This window comes from Macaca thibetana, chromosome 5 (assembly GCF_024542745.1).
Source record: "Macaca thibetana thibetana isolate TM-01 chromosome 5, ASM2454274v1, whole genome shotgun sequence".
Taxonomy (NCBI): Eukaryota; Metazoa; Chordata; class Mammalia; order Primates; family Cercopithecidae; genus Macaca; species Macaca thibetana.
In genome coordinates, this window is record NC_065582.1 from 36,098,880 (window position 1) to 36,123,377 (window position 24,498).

General features: G+C 38.8%; 1 protein-coding gene across 2 annotated transcripts; it reads right to left on the bottom strand.

Moving 5' to 3' along the window:
* Window positions 1-2,094: 2,094 nt before the first annotated feature.
* TLR2 (toll like receptor 2) lies at window positions 2,095-23,134 on the bottom strand. 2 transcript variants are annotated; one of them, XM_050792523.1, is made up of 3 exons: window positions 23,055-23,134; window positions 19,425-19,532; window positions 2,095-4,655 (listed from the first exon to the last, which is right to left on the bottom strand). In XM_050792523.1, exon 3 carries the CDS (start codon window positions 4,637-4,639, stop codon window positions 2,285-2,287), a length of 2,355 nt encoding a protein of 784 aa, XP_050648480.1. In that variant the 5' UTR covers window positions 4,640-4,655; window positions 19,425-19,532; window positions 23,055-23,134; the 3' UTR covers window positions 2,095-2,284. The 2 variants fall into 2 exon arrangements, with proteins under 2 accessions (XP_050648480.1, XP_050648481.1); XM_050792524.1 differs by lacking the exon at window positions 19,425-19,532.
* Between the last annotated feature and the right edge of the window lie 1,364 nt (window positions 23,135-24,498).

Consider the following 24,498-nt stretch of genomic DNA (forward strand, 5'->3'; position numbering starts at 1 on the left):
GTCTTGCTCTTCACCCAGGCTGGAGTGCAGTGGTGCAATCACAGCTCACTGCAGCCTGGACCTCCTGGGCTCAGGTGATTCTCCCAACTCAGCCTCCTGAGTAGCTAGGACCAGAGGCACATGCCACCATGCCCTGCTAATATTTTGTACTTTTTGGTAGAGACAGGGTTTTGCCACGTTGCCCATGCTGGTCTCTGATTCCTGGGCTCAAGCAATCCTCCTGCCTCAGCCTCCCAAAGTGCTGGGATTACACTGGGCCTGATTTTTTTTAGGCTGGCTACCGTTTCCTCCATAACACTCTTCTGGGAGGTTGCATGAAACAGAAGCAGCCCTGTGTGAGTTCCCCAAGGACAAGCTTGTTCTGCACTTAATGAGCATATTTCTTAGTGGTATTTTTCTGCAAACAGCAGGATCCCTTATATCCCTGCTAGTATCCATAACAGAAAAATATCCATTTACAAGCCATAATATATCAGGGAATGAAATCTCTTCTTGGAAAATAATAATAATAGCTAACATCTACTACAGACATCCCCCTCACCCCACACACGAACCCATGGTGCCCATTCTCTTAGGCGTGGTACTCTTGCCCTCCTCATCCCTCCAGAGAAAATGGGAATCAAGGAGCTTAGGCTCATGGTTTACTTACATTCCTACATTTCATACTCTCAGTACCTTAGGATATAGAGATCATCTTCCCTATTTTAAAGACAGAAAAACTTTTTAGGTCATGTCAAGTGACTTGCCAAAGATAACACGTCTACTAACCCAGGTCTTTCTGACTCCAGTGCCCAATTAACCACATAAACCCAGTTCTGGTTGAGAATTGAGCAGGGGTCAAAGAAGGCTCACTTCCTTTCACGTGGTTCCCAGCTTAAGAAGAAAGTTGCATAGAATCAGCAAATAGCTCTTACCAAAGAACGTTGCATCAAAATTTAATGTGTGGTATTATTATGCCTAGATTGCAAAATTAACATATGGTAATAGTATCTACCTTTAAATTATTGTGTATCAAACTATTTTTGAGCCACTATGAGGAACCTCTAGGTATATATTTGCTTAAAAATCTATTTAACTCACATGTACTTTTTAAAATATTCAGAAGGGGGAAAAGGGCAGGCCTTTTTAGAATTAAAAACAAGACTTTTCAAAGAAGGAAAAAGCAACAAGATGCTGGGGAAATAGACTAAAAAACAGGAACTGAGAGTCAGAGTGATTGGACAATAACTAGAACTCAAAAGATAGTTAGAGGCTGAGGAAGACCAGAGTCCAGATGTGGGAACTATCTTTCAAATTCTCCTGAACTGAGTATTTATTTTGTTAAATTACAGAAATACATAATTTACTGTACCTTGCGCTGTGTACTCACTCTCTCAAGTAACTATGGCTGGAGAAACCCATCAAATGGCCAGAAAGACAGATCCAGATCACATGAAAATACACCCTCTAGGTATTTCTCATCCTGTAAAGTTTAATAGGAAATATACAGCACTTTTCTCTAGGAATAGCAACAAGTTTGGGGGAGTGCCCCAAATACTTTGCCTTGTTGCTCTTGAGATCAGTTGCACAGAGAAGTGACAGCTGGGTGGGAGAGAGAATGCCTTTTGTGACCACAGAGGAGTCTCTTAGCAGGAAGAAAGAATGACACAGTCATTGAGAATCTTAAGTTCATTTGTGCTATTTCCTAATGAACTAAGCCAATTGCTACAGATTACAGTTGGCCCTCTATATCCATGGGTTCTGCATCCATGAAGTCAACCAACTGTGGATCAAAAGTATGTTTTAAAAAATTTGAAAATAAAAAATAATACAATAATAATACAAATAAAAAGACAGTACAACTATTTACATAGTATTTACATTGTATTGGGTATCATAAGTAATCTAGAGATTATTTAAAGTATACAGGAGAATGTAAATTGGTTATATGCAAATACTATGCCACTCTTATAAGGACTTGATCATCTATGAATTTTGATATCCACGAGGATCCTGCAACCAATTCCCTTGGATACCAAGGGACTATATTCAGATATCAATAATAGACTAATGATCATGGTTATCTCATAGAAAAAACGAAAAACCAAAAACTAATTTTTAAATCTGGCATATGTTTACAAAACAGCACCCTATACAAAATTTGAAGTCTTGTAGTTTTAGTAAGGAAGTCCTCAAATGACGGTACATCCATGTAGCTTTTATATAATTATGTCTGAATGAACTTATCTACAACTAGTGATATAAAGATCCCAACTAGACAAAGACTGGCTTTAAATGTGGGAACCTAAGACTTTATCGCAGCTCTCAGATTTACCCAAAACCCTTCCTGCCGAGCCTCATCCATGGGCCACTCCAGGTAGGTCTTGGTGTTCATTATCTTCCGCAGCTTGCAGAAGCGCTGGGGAATGGCTTTTTTCTCAATGGGCTCCAGAAGAACAAGAATGGCAGCATCATTGTTCTCATCAAAAAGACGGAAATGGGAGAAGTCCAGTTCATACTTGCACCACTCACTCTTCACAAAGTTTTCAGAAAGCACAAAGACAGTTTTGTGGCTCTTTTCAATGGAGTCAATGATATTGTCAATGATCCACTTGCCAGGAATGAAGTCCCGCTTATGAAGACACAACTTGAAGGGGGGATTGAAGTTCTCCAGCTCCTGGACCATAAGGTTCTCCACCCAGTAGGCATCCCGCTCACTGTAAGAAACAAACGCATCATAGCAGATGTCCCTGTTGGGAGCTTTCCTGGGCTTCCTTTTGGCCTGGAGCCAGGCCCACATCATTTTCATGTACCACAGGCCGTGGAAACAGTGGCACAGGACCCCCATGAGCAGGATCAGCAGGAACAGAGCACAGCACATGCCAGACACCAGTGCTGCCCTGTGACATTCCGACACTGAGAGGCGGACATCCTGAACCCGCTGGCCACGCACATGGGATGGAGAGTCACACAGGTAATTTGCTGGCCAATCAACCAGGACTTTGGCCAGTGCTTGCTGCTCCTGAGTGAAGGACAGGAATTCACAGGAGCAAATGAAGTTATTGCCACCAGCTTCCAAAGTCTTCAATGTGTGAAAAGAGTCAAGTTGCTCCTTAGAAAATGTCGTTATTGTATTCCTACTGATTTTCAACACTAGTAACATGGGTAAGAGGGAGGCATCTGGTAGAGTCATCAACTTATTTCTGGAAATATAAAGTTCTTTGAGTTGCGGCAAATTCAAAGAAAATATATTGAGATTGTTGTTGCTAATATCTAAAATTTCCAGTGTCTTGGGAATGCAGCCTGTTACACTGTGTATTCGTGTGCTGGATAAGTTCAAATATTTCATCTTTTCTGGCCATTGACAAGTTTCAGGCATATAATGAAAAGTATTCTTACTGATATCAAGGTTAGTCAAGTTTTTCAGAGTAAGCAAAGTCTCTCCGGTTTTTCCCAATGATGCCAAGTGATTTTGCCTTAGAATTAAAGTTTGTAGAGAGGGCCAGGCATCCTCACAGGCTGAATTTTTCAAGTATTCTTCAACCATCAAATTTTCACTTAGATCCAAGTATTCTAATGATTTTAAATGTCGTGAAAGTAAACAAGGAACCAGAAAAACTTTACTGTTTTCTACTGTGATTCTTTTAACTCTTTCTGTGAGTGGATATAAAGTGCTCAGATCATAAAATGAGTAAAACTGTGGAATATGCAGCCTCCGGATTGTTAATGTTTCCACTTTACCTGGATCTATAACTCTGTCATTATCAGATCCTCTAAAATCACCAACTCCATTAAGGGTACAGTCATCAAACTCTAATTCTAACAATCCAGAAATCTGACTCAAAAGTTTCATGACTTGAAACAAACTTTCATCGGTGATTTTCACATTTCTAAATGTAAACTTTTTAATCAATGAATTTGTTTCACCAGTGGATAGTTCTGAAAAATGGAAAGTGTTCAAATCAGTATCTCGCAGTTCCAAACATTCCACGGAACTTGTAAGATCTACAAAAATCTCCAGCAGTAAAATATGCTGCTTCATATGAAGGATCAGATGACTTACATTCTGAATTGACTTCAAACTTTTTGGCTCATAGCTCTGTAGATCTGAAGCATCAATCTCAAGTTCCTCAAGGAAGGTAAGTCCAGCAAAATCTTTTCTTTGAATCTTAGTGAAGGTGTCCATATTTCCTACTCTCAGGATTCGCAATTTTGTGAGATGAGAAAAAAGAGATGTTTCCCCGAGGGTTTTGTAAGGATTTCCCAGTAAGTTTAAGAATTTTAAAGAAGAAAGGGGCTTGAACCAGGAGGACGATAAATTAGATAAGTAATTATAGGATAAGTCTAAATGTTCAAGTCTGCCCAGGGAAGAAAAAGAATCTTCCTCTATTGTGTTAATTCCATTGGATGTCAGCACCAGAGCTTGGAGGTTCACATACCTCTGTAGGTCACTGTTGCTAATGTAGGTGATCCTGTTGTTGGACAGGTCAAGGCATTTTACAGCTTCTGTGAGCACTGAGGGAATGGAGTTTAAAGATCCTGAGCTGCCCTTGCAAATACCATTGTGGTCACAAGACAGAGAAGCCTGATTGGAGGATTCTTCCTTGGAGAGGCTGATGATGACTCCCAAGACCCACACCATCCACAAAGTATGTGGCATTGTCCAGTGATTCAACCTACAAATAAAAGAGGTTCAAATGAGTCATTGTGTTTGACAGCATATCATAATTCTAATTCTTGAGAAATGTTTTCGAGAGAGAGAGAGAGAGAAACAGACAAATGGAAAGAATGAATGGGGATAAAAAATTAATTCCCTGATACATTCAGCAACACTAACACAGATATACAACCACTATACAGTACTTAAGAGCACAACCATCTGGAAATACAGAGCAAGACTCAATAACACAGACTGGAAGAATGAGTAAATCAATGAATGGAGGAATGAGCAATCAAGCCTTTTAAGAAATGGGTTAGGCTTAACCATATGGATTTACAATCACCTTTTTCTGCACTTCAAACTTTCTTAACATTTAAGCATTTCTTTTCTCTGCTTCAATGCCCCGCTTGATTCATACAGATCTCACAGAACCAAACTATAGTTCTCATTCACTGAAGGAAACTCCAGGAGTAGCATGCTTTGGGACCAAAAGACAAAAGTTGCATGTGCATCAACTTGCCTCGCACCTATCACTAGCAAGCAGGAGGGGTGTGGGAAACTCCAGGCAGACCTAGGTGGTTTGTTGGGTTGAAGGAGACTCACACCATTAGAACCCTGTCTTACTGCCTAGAAGTAAAGGCAGAAAGCAGTGTTTAAGTCTGGATGGGCTGTTCAGATGAATGTGGGGGAAATAAAACTATCTGTACCACAACTGCTAGTTTACTTGTAACCATAAACCCAACAACTTCCTCTTTGCCCACCTTCCGGGCCCTATATCATTCTTTGGCTCTATTCAGCTACCCCATTCCTTGCATCTGTATGCCTTTGTCTGTATTTTCTCAGTGTGCTAACTATGCAAAAATTTTTTTCAAATTTATCCCCAAGAACAAAACATTTTTATGGGTAAAACTAATTTCCCACATTCACAGAATCTGAGAGATTATAAAGGCCTGAGCTGTACAATTTATGGCCACAAAGAATTAAAACATAAATATGCTTGGTTTGGGAATGTAAATGCTGTTGGAGCCAGAATTTTTATGTTTGCACCAAAACCACTGCTTCGTATTCCCTCCTCTTATTTTTTTAAATAAATGGGCCATTCCATGCATATTTATTCTGGATACTCTTTTTTTTCCTTAGCTTTATTAAGGTATAATTGGTATACAAAGAAACTTATGTACATTATACATAATCAATGTACATAATTTGTACACATTATGTATACATACATATGTATACACTCATGGTATCATCACCAAAATCCAGAAAGTAAATATATTCATCATCTCCAAAAGCTTCTGCCACTCTGTGGTTGCCTTTTCACTTTCATAATGGAATATTTTTGTCTTAGTCCATTAGTGCTTCTATAACAAAATACCAGAGACTGGGTAATATATAAAAAACAGAAATGTATTTACTATAGCTCTGGAGGCTGAAAAGTCTAAGATCAAGGCATGTGCATTGGTGTCTGGTGAGGGCTTCTCTCTCCTTCCAAGACGGTGTCTTGTTGCTGTGTCCTCACATGGGAGAATGCAAGAGGGCAAGGGGGCACTACCTTCAATCTCAAGCCCTTTTATAAGGATGCTAATCCTATACCTGAGGAAAGAGCCCTCATGACTTAGTAACTTCCCAAAGGTCACACCTCTTAATACTTAGTTTTAGGATTAGTACTGTTACAATGGGGATTAAGTTTCAATATGAATTTTGGAGGAGACACACTATTCAAACTATAGTACTTTGATGAACAGATGTTCTTATATTTCATATATTTTAATAGTGAGTTTTCTGGCCTATTTTTAAAATATTTCCTATATTTTCACAAAGATATTCTCTTTGTTATTTTCTAAAATCTTTATTGCTTTGCCTTTCACTTTTAGATCTATAGTCTACCTGAGGTTGATATTTGAGGTAGCAGAAGGATTCACTTTTTTCCCATATGGATGTTCGATTAACCTATTTTTTACAGACCATCTTGGGGAAATAATCAACAGTATTTTATTTGTCAATAGGCACATGTCCATATAGGGGTAGATCTTGTTTCAGTGCTCTCTATTCTGATCCAATGTTCATTTGTCTATCCCTATACCAGCAACACACTATATTAAATGTATAATATATCTCAATATCTAGGCAATAGATGTATTTCAAATGTATATCTCAATATCTAGGAGATATATATTTAATAAAGTTCCTTATTCTTCCTCAAATACGTTCTCCTTCCTCCTTCTTGTTCTTCAAATGTGTCTTTGTTATTCTTGCTCCTTTGAATATTATTATAAATGGCAGACTCAGCTTGTCAGTTTCAAAAAACAAAGTCCACTGAGATTTTAATTGGCAATGTATTGAATATATAGAACAATTTGGGAACTATTCACATCATTACAGTATTGAACCTTCTAATCCATGAGCATGACAGATCTCTCCATTTATTTAGGTCTTCTTTAACTTATCACAGTAGTATTTTATGGTTTTTGCTTAAAGTTCTTAAGCATATTTTGTAAGATTTATTCTTATTCGATACTTTTAAAACATTTAAATAGTTTTACATATTTATATATGTGATAGGGTTTGGATATTTTTCCTCTCCAAATCTCATGTTGAAATGTGATCCCCAGTGTTGAAGGTAGGAGCTGGTGGAAAGTGTTTGGGTCATGAAGGTGTATCCCTCATGAATGGCTTGGTGTGCTCTTCATGGTAATAAGTGAGTTCTCACTCTGTTAGTTCACAGGATTTCAGGTTGTTTAAAAAGAGTCTGGGACCTCCCCCTTCACTCTTGCTCCCTCCCTCTCACTCCCTCTCTCACTATATGACATGCCTGCTGCCCCTTCTTCCACCATGAGTAAAGGCTTCCTAAGGTCAGACAGATGCAAGTGCCATGCTTGTACAGCCAGCAGAACCATGAGCCAAATAAACCTCTTTTCTTTATAAAGTACCCAGCCTCAGGTATTCCCTTATAGCAATGTAAAACAATCTAACACAATATGGCATATACATATATGTCAAAATTCAATTAAATTTTGTATACTGACCATGCATTGAGTACCCTTGCTTAACTAACTTAGTAATTCTAATAGTTTGTGGATTCTTTTCATTTTCTGTATCCCCAGTCATCCTCAAGACATAATGATGGTTTTCTTCTTTCCAACTTTTATACCTTATTTCATTTTCTTTATAACAGATTCCTTTACGCAAATGCAGTAGGATATATTAGCTATTATACACAGTATCCCCTATCACACACGCCCACCCCCACTATGAACCAACAGATAGTTCAAGGCAATCCTGTTATTTAAAGAAATTTTAGCAAGAGAATTTAGAGAACTTCACTGGGCAACTATAGCCTTTGCAGTAGAGTCAGCTGTAATAGCTAATGTTTGAAAGGGATTTCTAATAATAACCTCATTTACATTTATTCCAAGCCAGGGAAGGAGCATTTGAACAAAAGATGCCCATTTAGAGGGATTTGCACCTGCTAGAAAGTTCCTTTTTATGCCATAGTGCAAATTGAGATGTACAGAATAATGTCAAATTTCCAGTTGGTTATGGAGTGACAGTGTTCCTGTTAGAATCCCTAATCCACACTGACTTCTTATTTCCTACTGATTGGGACATGGAGTTGCCTGTGCCTATGATTGACAGTTAAATCCTTCACAGATAAAAACATATGCTGGAGGGGCACAAGAGACAGTTCCCTGTTCCCTGTTCCCACTGTGTGCTACAGGGGTCATCAACAGGGAAGCAATAGTCGTATTTATCTAAGGCTCCACTATTAATTGTCATCAATGGAGGCTACCAACAATTAGAGAATTAGGGTTATGAATTCGTCTACAAACTATCTAATTATCTCTCCTTTTGGTTTTCTTATTCAGTTTCTGGAAGAATTTAACTGTAAAGCCTCTCCTATGTTTTGTCTACTGTTAGCTTTAAACACGAAATCTGAATATGTGACTCAAAAAGCCTAACCCTATAGAAAGACCAGATGTTCAATCTGAATAGGCAGTCACCTTGGAATATCAGTTGAAATCTGTTATAGGGTGAATTAGGAGATCTTTAAAAGCATATTAGTATTTGGTTCAACATGACATATCCAGCATACCTAAGTTTCCTGCAGATTCCCAATGAGGCAACTGAATGCAATCCATCTGTAAATGTTCAAATAGTCCAGTGGATGGTAGAAATGTACCAACTGAGGTTTTTATTGTCTTATAAAAATTGTGGATTTGACAAACAAAACATTGGTTATAAGCCATTTTAGCAATTTTAGAACAGTCATAACACCAATCTTTTTTCATAATTTCATGTTATCTAGTCTATGATGAGTCAGAGTGCAGAACTTTTAATAATGGCAGCTATATGGACTCAGAAAGGACCAGATAGCTGTCTGATCCATGAGGCCACATTTAACACTAAATTTATATCCTTTTAAATATCAGTTTTGTTTCTCCAATTCAGGTGCATGATGCTGTTCGTTTAAATAGGTTATCATAGATAATTTAATTCAGATAAATCTTATGGTGTTTTTCTAATTGCATATCTTAACAATTTCAGTACTAGCTGACTTAGCATGAAAATTTGCCAAAGCATTTCCCTGGTATTCAATTAATTCTGATTCTGCTTGATGTTGGTTTGGCAGTTTTATGAACCAATCCATTTCTTCACTAGAGTTCTGGAAATTCTTACCCAGTCCAGTAGTATGATCTTAAAGTTATCAGAAACCTATACTTGGCAGAGTCCTTTCCACGAATCTTTTAAAAGAATACTTTATGATTTGGTTGGTTGGTTGTCTATAGGTCCACACACTTTATATAATTGTTTTTCACAGTGTTCTGGAAAGTACCAGTGTAAAAAAAGTAACTCTTTGTAGATGACAAGGCTTAAAATGGACTTGGTTAAAGATATGATGAGAGTTCACAATAATGCAATTGATAAGGAAATTGTATTACTTCTACAACGTATAATATTTCATGATAATTAGAATTTTGGCTGATAGTGTTATACCATGACTATCTGGTTTCTAAGAATTTTATATTATTTCTGAAGCATACATTAATAACATACCCATACAATATGACTTAAAGAAAGTTCAGCATCACTTACAATTTGACAATGCTTCCCATGTAATATAACATATCAAATAAGCCTAATTAGTTTAACATCTCTCTTTTTTAATCAGGAGAGAAAACAATTTCTTTTGAGATATTCGAGAAGCCCATCTAGAAGCTTCCAAAGTTTGTTCAACGTCAAAAGGTTTTAATTTAGAATTTGATTTTGAGATGTCAAAAATATCAAAAGGTTTAAAATATTTGATTAAAATAGGATCACAGGTCTCTATGAAGCAATATTTATTCATTTAAATAGAGTGATTGGTAAAAGACTTCAAAGGCAAATAAAGAAAGCCACATAATTGTAGAAATTCTTGCTCTTTTAATAGGGTGGACTCAGGTCTCTGAGGCAGTCAAAGATCTAATAAAGACAACATGAAGCACAATAAATTATCTTGATAAAACACAGAATCGCATTTCCTAGGCCAATTACTTAGCAGGTAAAGAAAAGTCTTTCAATTTCTTATTAAGAACAGACCAATACTCCAAGAAAACCTTGTTGATTTAACATAGAGGACAAATTTCTAGTTCTGTATCAGTATTTTTTTGATATTAATGCTTAATTTTTAAAAAAAAAACTTAGAATTTTCTTCAAATCTTAGCTTGATCACATATAAAATTCCCTTCCCAGTATTCCTATCCCACAACCTTCTACAACTTTCTAATATCCATTCAGTTTTTCTTCTATACTCTTTCTCTTTCTCATTGTCTTAACAACCAGGCATTCTACTTTGGGACAAATATTATTTTATTTTTTCCTTAACAAAACAAACATCCCCTCATACTTTATAGTTGTTCTTACCCAAAACACATCTTACCTTCTTTTCAGAGTTGTTTCCCTTATTATTTCTGGTAATTCTAGTACCATATATTAATTAGAATTCTTTTTTTTTTTTTTATTTGCAGATGAGGTCATTCTACATTGCCCCAGCTGGTCTCAAACTCCTGGCATTAAGCAATCATCCTGCCTCAGCTTCCCACAATGCTGGGATTGCTTTACCCTTAGTAACTTTAATTTCCAGTGAAAACTAGAAAGTAAACAATTGTGAACTGTCACACCAGCATTCTGTACATTGACATATCTATGAGCTATAATTTCTAGAAGCATGTGCCTTCTCATGGTATAATTTTTCAATGTGGCAGAAAACACATTTAGTAACAGACTCAACTACCTTTAATCTCTCTGTAATAAGCAAATTCAGTGAAACTGTAGTATACAAAATCAACATACAAAAATCAGTAGCATTTCTATATGCCAACATTGAACAATCTGAAACAGAAATCAAGATAGTAATCTCGTTCACAATAGCTACAAATAAAGTACCCAGGAATAAACTTAATCAAAGGAGTAAAAGATCTCTACAATGAAAACTATAAACACTGATGCAAGAAACGCTATAAACACTGATGCAAGAAATTAAAGAGGACACCAAAAAATGGAAAGATATTCCATGTTCATGGATTGGAAAAATCAATACTGTTAAAATGTCCCTACTATCCAAAGTAATCTATAGATGTAATACAGTCCCTATCAAAATACCAATGACATTCTTCACAAAAGTATGTTAATAAAATATAATCCTAAAATTTACATGAAACCACAAAAGACCCAGAATAGCCAGAGCTATTCTAAGCAAAAAGAACAAAACTAGAGGAATCACATTATCTGACTTAAAATTATACTACAGAGCTATAGCAACTAAAACAGAATGGTACTGGCATAAAAACAGACACAGACACACAGAACAATAGAACAGAATAGAGAACACAGAAACAAATCCATACATCTACAGTGAATTCATTTTCAATAAGAGTGTCAAGAACATACATTGCAGAAAGGACAGTCTCTTCAATAAGTGGTACAGGGAAAAGTAGATATCCATATGCAGAAGAAACTAGACCCCTATATCTTGCCATATATAAAAATTAAAACAAAATAGATTAAAGACTTAAATCTAAGACCTCAAACTATGAAACTATTAAAAGAAAACATTAAGAAAATTTCCATTACACTGGTCAGGGCAAAGATTTCTTAAGTCATACCCCACAAGCATAGGCAACCAAAGCAAAAATGAACAAAAGGGATCACACCAAATTAAAAACTTTCTGCATAGCAAATCAAATAATCCACAAAGTGCAGAGGCAATACACAGAATGGGAGAAAATATTCACAAACTATCCATTTGAAAGGGGATTAATAACCAGAATATATAAGGAGATAAAATAACTCAATAAGAAAAAAATCTAGTAATCCAATTTTTTAAATGGGCAAAAGATGTAAATAGACATTTCTGAAAAGAAGGCATATGAATGGCAAACAGATATATGAAAACAGATCAACATCATTGATCATCAGAGAAATGCTAATCAAAACTACAATGAGATATCATCTCACCCCAGTTAAAATGGCTTTTATCCAAAAGACAGGCAATAAAAATGCTTCAAGGATGTGGAGAAAAGAGAACTCTTGTACACTGTTGGTGGGAATGTAAATTAGTACAACCACTATGAAGAACAATTTGGAGGTTCCTCAAAAGACTAATAATAAGAGCTACCACATGACCAGCAATCCCCCTGCTAGATATAGACCCAAAATAAAGGAAATCAATATATCAAGGAGATATCTGCACTCCCATGTTTAGTGCTACACTATTCACAGTAGCCAAGATTTAGAAGCAATCCAAGTGTCTGTCTACACATGACTGGATAAAGGAAATGTGGTACATATATACAATGGGGTACTATTAAGCCGTAAGAAAGAATGAGATCCTGTCATGCAACAACATGGATGGAACTGGAGGATATTATGTTAAGTGGAATAAAATAAGGAACAGAAAGACAAACATCCCATGCTCTCACTTAATTGTGGGAACTACAAATTAAAACAATTGAACTCATGGAGATAAGAGAGTACATAGAATGGCGGTTAACAGAGGCTGGGAAGTGTAGTTGGAGGGGGATTGGGATGGTTAATGAGTACACAAATATAGTTAGATAGAATGAATAAGATTTATTCTTTGATAGCAAAATAGGGTTATACAGTCAACAACAATTACTGTACATTTTATGATAACTAAAAGAGTTTAATGGGATTGTTTATAACACAAAGAAAGGATAAATGCTTGAGGTAATGGATACCCCTTTTACCGTGATGTTGTTATTATCCATTGTATGCCTGTATCAAAATATCTCAAGTGCCCCATAAATATATACACCTACTATGTATCCACAAATATTAAAAATAAAAATACAAAAGTAAAACATACACAAGATTCTCTTGGTTTGTCTAGCTATTGTAGCTTTAAAAAAGATGTGCCTGTTTGCCTTAAGAAGCTTTTCTTCTTTGTCCACTGTTGGGAACAGGCCCCCAAATCTGGCCATAAACTGGCCCAAAACTGACCATAAACAAAATCTCTGCAGCACTGTGACATGTTCGAGATGGCCACAATGCCCACACTGAAGGTTGTGAGTTTACCAGAATGAGGGCAAGGAACACCTGGTCCACCCAGGGCAGAAAACTGCTCAAGGCATTCCTAAGCCACAAACAACAGCATGAGTGATCTGTGCCTTAAGGACATGTTCCTGCTGCAGATAATCTATCCAGAGCCCTTCCCTTTGTTTTGGCCCATCCCTTTGTTTCCCATAAGGAATACTTTTAGTTAATCTATAATCTATAGAAATAATCCTTATCATTGGCTTGCTGTCAATAAATACGTGGGCTAAATCTCTGTTTGGGGATCTCAGCTCTGAAGGCTGTGAGTCCCCTGATTTCCCACTCCACACTCTATATTTCTGTGTGTGTGTCTTTAATTCCTCTAGCACTGCTGGGTTAGGATCTCCACAACTGAGCTGGTCTCATCAAGCAGCACCCAATGTGGGGGCTCAAACCTAGGTCAAAGGCTCACCAGAGCGACAGTTGGAAAACATGGAACTAAGCTGGAGGACACCCAAGTACTCTTAAGCAAACCCTGTGGTGAGTAAGAAGGGGAACTCAGAAGCATCCGGGTAACAATGGGACAAGTGTGGGCTCTGGTTCGTTCCATCTTGGAACCTTTTCACACTAATGATGAGGAGGAAGGAAAGTATAACGAAGTAACAGAAGAGGTGACAAAGCAGGTTTGTTTGCCAGCTAAAGTGGCAAAAGAGGGAGAGGTCTGTCCCTACCCTTCTGCATGCCCTCATTATTTTGAAGAAAAAGAGTGGCCTGACCCTCCAGATCTTTCTTTTCCAGAGGACACTGGGCAAAAAGTAGTTGCCCCAGTGACTGTTTGAATAGCACCTCGAGCGACCACTCTCAGTTCTATTCAGCCAGGAATTTAGTAAGCTAGAAGAGAGGGTGATATAGAGGCTTGGCAGTTCCCTGTTAGAATACACCCCCCAGATCAACAGGGAAATGTCATAGCTACATTTGAGCCTTTTCCTTTTAAATTACTCACAGAATTTAAACAAGCTATTAATCAATATGGACCAGGTTCTCCTTTTGTAATGGGACTGTTAAAGAAGGTTGCTGTCTCCAGTTAGATGATGCCAGCAGGGATGGCAGGATTACTTCTAGGTAGGTCTAGTTTAAATTTAAAAAGAGTACAAGTACAAACAGGAGTCACTGATTCAGATTACAATGGGGAAATTCAAATTGTTATATCTACTTCTGTTCCCTAGAAAGCAGAGCCAGGAAAGCATATAGCACAGCTCCTGATTATGTCATATGTGGAAATGGGGAAAAGCGAAATTAAATGAACAGGAGGATTTGGAAGCACAAATAAACAAGGCAAAGCAGCTTATTGGGTGAATCAAATTACTGATAAATGTCATACCTGTGAAATAACTATTCAGGGAAAGAAATTTAAAGGTTTGGTAGATACAAGAGCGGACAATTCAATCATTTCTCTACAGCACTGGCAGTCTGCATGGCCAAATCAACCTGATCAATTTAACATAGTTGGAGTTGGTAAAACCCCTGAAGTATATCAAAGTAGTTATATTTTGCATTGTGAAGGACCCAATGGACAACCTGATTCAACCAATTATAACTTCTGTACCTATAAATTTATGGGGAAGAGATTTATTACAACAATGGGGAGCACAAGTTCTAATTCCAGAATAATTATATAGCCCTCAAAGTCAATATATGATGCATGAAATGAGGTACGTCCTTGGTATGGGACTAGGAAAAATTTGCAAGTTTTGAAGGAAATGCTTCAAACGGAAAGATAAAGTTCCCACCAAGGTTTAGGATATCATTTTTGATGGTGGCCATTGTTAAGCCTGCAGAACCTATACCTTTAAAGTGGTTAACAGATAAGCCAATTTGGATAGAACAATGGCCGCTAAGTAAAGATAAACTGGAGGCTTTAGAGGACTTAGTTGCTGAACTATTAAAAAAGGACACATAGCTCCAACATTTTCCCCTTGGAATTCTCCAGTTTTCATAATTAAGAAAAAATCAGGTAAATGGAGAATGTTAACTGACTTAAGAGTCATTAATTCAGTTATACAACCTATGGGGACATGCACCCAGGACTGCCTTCTCCTGCTATGATTTCAAAAAATTGGCCTTTAATAGTCATAGATTTAAAAGACTGTTTCTTTACTATCCCCTTAGCTGAGCAAGACTGAATGGTTTCCATTTACAATTCCTGCAGTAAACAACCTGCAGCCTGCTAAAGCATTTTTATTGTAAAGTATTGCCACAAGGCATGTTAAACAGTCCAACAATTTGCCAGACTTATGTAGGGCAAGCAATTGAACCTACTCATAAAAAATTTTCAGTGTTACATTATTCATTATATGGATAGTATTCTTTGTGTTGCCCCCACTCAAGAAATGTTACTCCAATGTTATGATCACTTGCAAAACTTGATTTCTCATGCCGGTTTAATTATAGCTCCTGACCAAATTCAGACTACTACTCCTTACTCCTACTTGGGGACCTTAGTAAATGACACTACTGTTGTGCCACAGAAAGTAACCATACATAGGGATCAATCGAAAACATTAAATGACTTTCAAAAATTATGAAGGGACATTAATTGGATAAGACCTGCTCCAGACATTCCTACCTATGCCATGAGTAATCTATTTTCTATCCTTAGAGAAGATACTAGTCTCACTAGCCCTCGGCAATTAACAAATGAAGCTGAGGCAGAGCTGCAGCTAATCAAAAAGCAAGTCCATAAAGCTCAAATAAATAGAATAGATCCAGAAAAGAACCTAGATTTGCTAATTTTTCCAACTCAGCATTCACCTACTGGTGTTATTGTACAAGAGCAGGACTTTGTAGAGTGGCTTTTTCTTCCACATACTAATAATTCACAGACTCTAACTCCTAATTGGATCAAATCGCTATGATGATAAGAAATGGGAGAACTTGGATTGTTAAATTACATGGATATGATACCAGAAAAATTATTGTCCTCACGAAGGCATAAATACAGCAAGCTTTTATAAATAGTCTTACTTGGCAAACCCATTTGGCTGACTTTGTGAGTATTCTCGATAATCATTTTCCTAAAACAAAATTATTTCAATTTTTGAAATTAACTAATTGGATTCTCCCTAAAATAACTAAATTTAAACCAATTGAAGGTGCTGAGAATGTTTTTACAGACGGGTCTAGTAAGGGTAAAGTCCCTTATTCTGGATCGAAAGGTAAAGTTTTTCAGATGCCCTATACTTCACCTCAAAAAGCAGAGCTTGTAGCTGTAATTGAGATATTGACTGCTTTTGTGATTTCTGATTCTTCATATGTGGTTCATTCCACACAATTAATTGAAAATGCTCAGTTATGATTTCATACAGATGAACAACTGACGACTTTATTTACCCAATTGCAAACAGCAGTTAGGAATAGAATGCACCCTTTTTAAATCACTCACATTAGGGCTCATATGCCTCTTCAAGGACCTTTAACTGAAGGGAATCATATGGCTGATCACCTAGTAGCTGCTGCAATATCTAATGCTAGACAAGTTCACAATTTCACATGTTAATGCCTCTGGTCTCAAACGCAGATACAATGGTACCTGGAAAGAAGCTAAAGCTATTATCCAGTGATGCCCAACTTGCCAAATGGTGCATTCCTCATCTTTTACAGAAGGAGTTAATCCTTGAGGATTGGAACCTAATTATCTTTAGCAAATAGATGTCACACATGTTCCCTCATTTGGGACACTAGCTTATGTACATGTATCGGTGGATACCTTTTCTCACCTTGTCTGGGCTACACGCCAATCAGGAGAGTCTTCTGCCTGCGTTAAGTGTCACCTTTTGCAGTGTTTTGCAGTGATGGGCATTCCAGCTTCTATTAAAACAGATAATGCCCCAGGCTATACTAGCCAAGCTCTAGCTACATTTTTGTCTATATGGAATATTAAACACATTACTAACATCCCATATAATTCTCAAGGACAAACCATTGTAGAAAGAATGAATCTCTCCCTGAAACAGCAGTTGCAAAAGCAAAAAGGGAGAAACAGGGATTACGGGACACCCCATGTACAACTGAATCTAGCATTATTGACTTTAAATTTTTTTAAAGGGCCAGATGCTATCAACAGCTGAACAGCATCTACAGAAACAAGCTGCAAAGACAGAAGCAAAACAACTGGCTTGGCGGAGAGACTTGATAACAAAAAGTTGGGAAATATGTAAAATAATAACTTGGGGTAGAGGTTATGCTTGTGTTTCTCCAGGCCAGAATCAACAGCCGATTTGGACACCATCAAGACACCTGAAACTTTATCATGAGCCAGATGCCAAAGAAGAGATTCTGGGAGGATCCCGAGGACCCCCTGGTTGGAGCCATGTTGAGAATGATGCTAAGGAGGACCCCAACTATCATGAGCAACAACCATCGAACACAGCCACCTACTTGGGGACAGATCAAGAAACTGTCACAGATGGTGGAACAAAACTGAGGAAAGCAGGACAACCAGTCACAATGAGTAATTTAATGATAGCTATGATAGTGGTGATCACCATTGCCATGAGTATTCCTTCAACAAGGGCTGACACAGAGAACAATTATACTTATTGGCCATATTTATCAATCTTGGCTGGCAATAATGCCTGGATGTAATCACTCTATGACACAGTTACACATGCTTTCTTATCTCAGTATTTACCACAATAAATCTGTTTCTATAATTGAGGCATACCATCCTCAAAAACCTATTTGTAAACAGAATTGGACCTGGCCAGAAATAATGAACATACTTGTTTGGGAAGACTGCATTGCAGAACAGGCAGAGGTGCTGTGCAACAATTCCTCTGGAATCATTATTGATTGGTTCCCTAAGGGGATGTTTAGCTTAAATTGCACCTCTCAGTCTGCATCCCATGGCCACACTATGTTCAGCTGGTCTAAACAAAATGGTCAGATGGTAGAAATAGTAAGAAATATGGCAAGAGTTCCTATTATCTGGAAACATGAAGGTATAGTGGCACCTCACTCTCAAATGATATGGCCCGCTGTAGGAGCTAAACATAAGGATTTGTGGAAACTATTAATGGCTCTTAAATAAGATCAAAATTCAGGAAAGAAAAAAAAAGCATCTAGAAGGACACTCTATAAACTTGTCTTTGGATATTGCAAAATTAAAAGAACAAATATTTAAAGTATCCCAGGCACACCTGATCTTAATGCCAGGAACTGGAGTGCTTGAAGGAGCTGCAGACAGATTAGCAGCAATTAACCCATTAAAATAGATAAAGACACTTGGAGGCTCTGTGATTTCAATGATGATTGTGCTTTTAATCTGTGTTGTTTGTCTTTGAATAGTATGCAGATGCGAATCCTGACTCCTGCGAGAAGTAGCCCACCGTGACAAAGTTGTCTTTGCTTTTATTGCTTTGCAAAACAAAAAAGGGGGACATGTTGGGAACAGGCCCCCAAATCTGGCTATAAACAAAATCTCTGCAGCACTGTGACATGTTCCTGACAGCCATGATGCCCACGCTGAAGGTTGTGGGTTTACCGGGATGAGGGCAAGAAACACCTGGTCCACCCAGTGCGGAAAACCACTTAAGGCATTCCTAAGCCACAAACAATAGCATGAGCAATCTGTGCCTTAAGGACATGTTCCTGCTGCAGATATCTAGCCCGAGCCCATCCCTCTGTTTCAGCCCATCCCTTTGTTTCCTATAAAGAATACTTTTAGTTAATCTATAATCTATAGAAATAATGCTTATCGCTGGCTTGCTGTCAGTAAATATGTGGGTAAATCTCTGTTCAGGGCTCTCAGCTCTGAAGGCTGTGAGTCCCCTGATTTCCCACTCCACACTCTATATTTCTCTGTGTGTGTCTTTAATTCCTCTAGTGCTGCTGGGATAGGGTCTCCACAACTGAGCTGGTCTCGGCAGTCCACTGTAATTCTAAGTTACCTTTAGTAAGGCTCACACATTTCTCTAGAAAAGCACAGGTTCTTGGTCCATAATTCTTATAAATGAAATCAGCTGGAGTTGCAGATAGAGGAGTTGTAGACTCCTTAAATCCAGATAAGCCCATGATTCCCTGTCTTCTAGTAACCTTATCTACTGGAGGCCTCCTAGAGCACCAGTCCAGTTTCAGTTTCTTCACTGAATCCAATCCAATTCTGGAGCCAATCCAGTCAAATAACTGCTCAAATAAAGTCAGAGAGCTGAAAATGCAAATGTATAGCACTCAAGTCTGAGCATGAACTTACCCACAACTACCAGTTGCAGTGAAAGAGCAATGGGCACAATGAGCCCCGCAGGTACCTTCACGTGGTCACTACGAGCTCCTGAGGGTCACTATAGGTCTCCTTTGGATCCTGCTTGCAACAGTTAAAAGAGAAACTTCAGACAAATTCAATTTGACAGAGTTTATTTTAGCAAAGAATGATTCATGAATGAGGCAGCACTCAGATTCGCAGAAGTTTCAGAGAGCACCCAACAGTGTGAGCAGTGAGCTTTTATAGGCCAAACACAAGAGCATAGTAATCACCTGATTTGCTTCAGCTAGAAGTCTGTCTTATTTGCGCATGGTGTAATAGGCATTTACCTTGTTTGCGCATAGTCTGATCAGCTGGCTGCCTGTGACTGGCTAAAGCTTGGCTATTTATGGTTGGTAGAAATTTGGCTATTAATTACAAAAAAAATTACTCCTAAGTAAGGTTTCAGTTTGTTTATGTAGTATACTAAGTTAGGTTGCAGTTTATTATGTAACAACTAAAAGTATAGAGACAGTCTCAGGCTAATGGCTTCCTGCTTATGTCATTAACAAAAGATAGGTCCTCAATTTTATTCCTTAGATGAGTTATTTGTACCAGCTTTTATTGTCTTGCTAGAGGTTTGTCATTTTTATTAGCATTTTCAAAACATCAACTTCTGACTTGATAGATCCTCTATTTTCTAGCTCATTAATTTCTGTTGTTATATTATTATTTCCCCTGTTCTGATTTCTCTGGATTTATTTTACTATTCCATTTCTTGTTTTTAAGGTATTTGCTTGCTCATTCATTTTTAGTCACTCTTCATTTCTAATATATGCACTTAAGGTTATAAGTTTCCTTTAAGCAGTAGTTTAGGGCATCTGACAAGTTTTTATATGTAATTTTTTTCATAATTCATTAAAAATATTTTCTGATTTTCATTCTGATTATTTTTTGACCCATGGGTTACTTAGCAATGTATTTACTAATTTCCAAATATATGAGAATTATAGAGTTTTTCTGTTCTTTTCTATTTTAATTGCATTATGGTCAGAAGACATATTCTGTATGATTTAAATTCTTTAAAATGTATTGCAATTTACTCTATGAGCCGGTATATGGTCAGATTTTAAGTACGTTCTGTGATTTCAGCAGTTGTTGGAAGTAGTATAGGTTCCTTATGTCAACTACATTGTGTTCGCACTTTCTTTATCCTTACTGATCTTTTGTCTGGTTTTTCTATCAGTTACTGAGAGATGTATGATAAAATCTCCCACTATGATTGTGGATTTTTCTATGAATTTTCTATTTTTCTATATTTTTCTAGTTCTGTCAATTTGGCTCTATTCTTTTTCTATTTTCTAGTTTCTTAATGTGTTATTATAGGTACTTATAAATTCAGAATTTTTATTTCTTCTCAGTGAAACCTTTAACTTAGTGAAATGTTTCTCTTTATCTACAGTTATGACTTTTTTACTTTTTTTCCTAATTCTATTTTGTCTAATAGTAATATTGCCATGACAGCTTTCTTTTGATAAATGGTTACATCTGTTCACTTTATACCTTTTAGTATCCATAAATGTGTCTCTTGTAAACAGCATATGATTGTTGGGTTGTTTTGAAGACTAGTCTGACAATATTAGTCTGATTATCATAAAATTTAGTCTTTTTCATTTAATTACTGATATATTAAATTGCATTTAATATAATTACTGATATTTTGGGCTTTAAAGTAATTGAACTATTGTTATGGTTTGAATGTGTGCTCCAAAGCTCATGTATTGGAAATTTCATCTTTGATGCAACAGTGTTGAGAGGTGGGACCTTGTAAGAGGTTATTAGGTCATGAAGGCTCTGCCCTCAGAAATGTCATCACCAAGGGAGCAGGTTATTGTAAGAGGTTATTAGGTCATGAAGGCTCTACCCTCAGAAATGGATTAACATTATCACCAAGGGAGCAGGTTATTGTCAGAATGAGTTTGTTATAAAAGTTAAGTTCTGTCCTCTCTTGCTCTCTCTCACCATGTGATGCTTTCCATCATGTTATAATGTAGCCTGACGACCCTCACCAGATGCAGCCCTTCAGTCTGGGACTTCCCAGACTCCAGAACCATGAATGGATAAATTTCTGTTCTTTGTAAATTACCCAGTCTCAGGTATTTTGTTACAGCAGCACCAAAGGGACTGTGAAAATTATGTACTTTATTCTTGTCCCATTTGTTTTATGTTCTATTGTCTCTCTTTTCTTGCCTTCTTTTAAATTTGGGGGTATTCCATTAGATTTTTTTTCCTCTATTAGTTTATCAATAAAACTGTACCCCCAAAAAATTAACTGATAGCTTAGAAACTCCCAAAACAAGCTGTCAACTTTTTGTAAATGTAAAATGGGTACATTATAAAGAACTTAAAGATGTTCTTCGCTTAGAATAGGAAGAAACTTTAAAATATTGGTGAATAAATCATTTTCCAATATTTTCTGCTCTTGCTTTTGTTGTTGTTTGTTTTGTTTTGTGTTTTGTTTGGTCTGTCCCTTCAAGTCAGGCCACCATATCTACAGTTGCTCTTTGGTAAAAATCTTAATAACAGAGTCAAAAGATAAAAGTCATCTCAGCAAACTGAGTTGTCTACACCCAGAACAATTATTCTCCTTCTCTTTCTCCTCTCCCACCCACCACCTCCGATCACCTCTTCTCTCTTTTTCTCTGTCTTTCAAACAGGAAAAAGACTTTCCTGGCTTGCATTTAAGCTCTAAATACAAGTTCATATTTATAGAAACTGAAGAAGTTATAAAGGGCACTTCAAAGCATCCTTACTTGAAGAATTCGACTTTGCTTAAACGCTGTAAGTTGTTTTCTAATCAGAGACCTAACTCGCACATCCTAATGAAGGAACGCAGAGGTGGGGTGAAGCCTGCCAGGGAGCAGAGGCCAGACTTGGGTTAGGGAGCCAGGGTCCTGGACAGACCCAGAGCACGGAACCTTTCCCACCTCTGAGCCACGGTGACCAAAATCCAAGCTCCATCCTAGCAGTAACCAGTGAGAGAGGACACACCCCCCGCGAGACGCTAGCATTCAACTCCACTGGCTCGTTGAAAGCCTTTACCCAATCTTTGTCATCCACGCTCAGAGCCAAGAGGGGCCAAGAGGCGGGGAGGGCGACCCTACCGGGAATCAGGGAAGCGGGAGGGCTGGGCCAGGGCCTCCCGAGGGAGGTGGCAGCCAGCAGCCCGGAGCCCAGGCGTAAGCTCGCCACGGCGACCCCCAGGGGCCTGCAAGGCTAGAAGGGCGCTCCGCCCAGCCACAGCCCATTGGCACTGCACTCACGGGGTCCGGACCTCGGGCTCCGCAGGACCCGTGGGCTCCCTTTCCGTGTAGTTCCTGCTTCTCCCGAGAGCCAACCTGAGCCGGCTTCGCTAGTGTCCACATTCCCGCACCGGGCGGCGCAGAGAAGCACCGGCATCCCGGGGGCCTGATGCACTCCCCGCCGTCCCCGCCCAGACAGGAGCTAGGGGCCCAGGTGCAACCGAGCGGGAGCCCGGGGTCCCCGGAGTCCGTGACCGGGCCGCGGTTCCCTTCCGCCCCTTCCCGACCCGACCCCAGGAAGAGGTGCAGAGAGACCACACGAGCGGCGCGCGCAACTTACCTGGGAGGACGCGGAGCAGCCGCCTGGCTGAGCTTTCTCGCTGCCTCCGAGCCGGCCTGCCCCGGACTAGGAAGTAAGCGAAAGGGAAAGTCCGCGCGGCCAGGCGCCCCCTCCTTCTGGGGTGCGGGAACGCCCCTTCCACGGGGCACGCGCGCCGCCGCGCAGCAGGAGGGAGCGCTGGACCTCGCGCCACGCTCCAGGCAGGTAGCCCAGAGCGAGCCACCGCGGCGGCGCTTCCCGGCAGGCTCCCGCCCGGACCGTGAGCTAGGCTGCGACAGGCCAGAGGCAGGTCCTGCCCGGATCGCTGTCCCGTGGAAGGCTGGGTCGAAGAAGAGAGCTGGGGGCTTGGCGGAGGTTCCGGTCAGGGAAAAGCGAAGCGACAGGCCAGAGGAGGCCTGCGTGGGAATGGCAATCAGAGGGAAGGCTCCGTGTCCAACCAGTATTTTCTTGAAGCTTTGGGTATCCAGGACCTCACATCACCTGAAACACACCGTCTTTAAACTCCACTCCTGATGCTTCTGCATCCATGGAAGCCCAAATTCAGGCTCGTGAATCACACTTCTCCTTTCCCCGCTTTTCCACACTCTATTCACCTGCCAGTACATCTCCAGGGTCCACTTCCACCCAGAAGTCTGTGCTCTCCTGCATTAAAATAGGTTCACCAGTCACCCTCCAGACTAACACAGAATGATTTTGCCTAAGGGAACAGATAAGGACAGCCCCGGATTTTTTTTCCCCAATCCTGTGACAGTCCTTACTGGGGCACCATCTCTAGCACGTACATTCCATCCGAGTTCTCATCATGAAAAGATCTGGGCTTCCCACTTCTATCTACAGTTTGAAGCTAAGTCCTTTCCTTGCCCCCATTCCATCCCTATTTCCCAAAGTAATACTAAACACAGTCATTGATCAATTTTCTTCATTGCCACAGAACCTAGCTGTCTCCACGGTTAGGAATACGTATAAGGGAAGAAACAAGCTTTTAAAATTCAACTGCCTTAATATTAATAATCTACCCTTTATATTCATAATTACATTTGATTTTCACAAAGTGAGATATGAAGCAGACGAAGCATCCTTGTTCCTCCCTTACACAAGAAAATGTCATACGAATTGTATTATGTATGACAGAACTGAGAGTTGAAACCAGAATTTTACCTTAAATCCAGGGCTGCTTCTCCTACTCTGTTCCACATCCCTAATCCTCTCTGATGGTTGGAACATCAGGGAAACTTAATCAATAGACATAAACATGAAATTGAGAGGTTTTTGTATACAGGTCACTATGTTACTATTTTTCTTTATCCTGACCATCAGGTTGTCCAGCTGGCTGAACATGCTTTCTTATTAATTCCAAATCTCCAGCTCTCTACCTTATGATTTCTGACACAAGAAAACTTCCTTCAAATTATTTCTCCTGAAACTAAAAACTTGTTTTTTCTCT

What these genes read in the sequence shown, in the direction of transcription:
- TLR2 (XM_050792524.1), bottom strand. Translation starts at nt 4,639, where the DNA reads ATGCCACATACTTTGTGGATGGTGTGGGTCTTGGGAGTCATCATCAGC.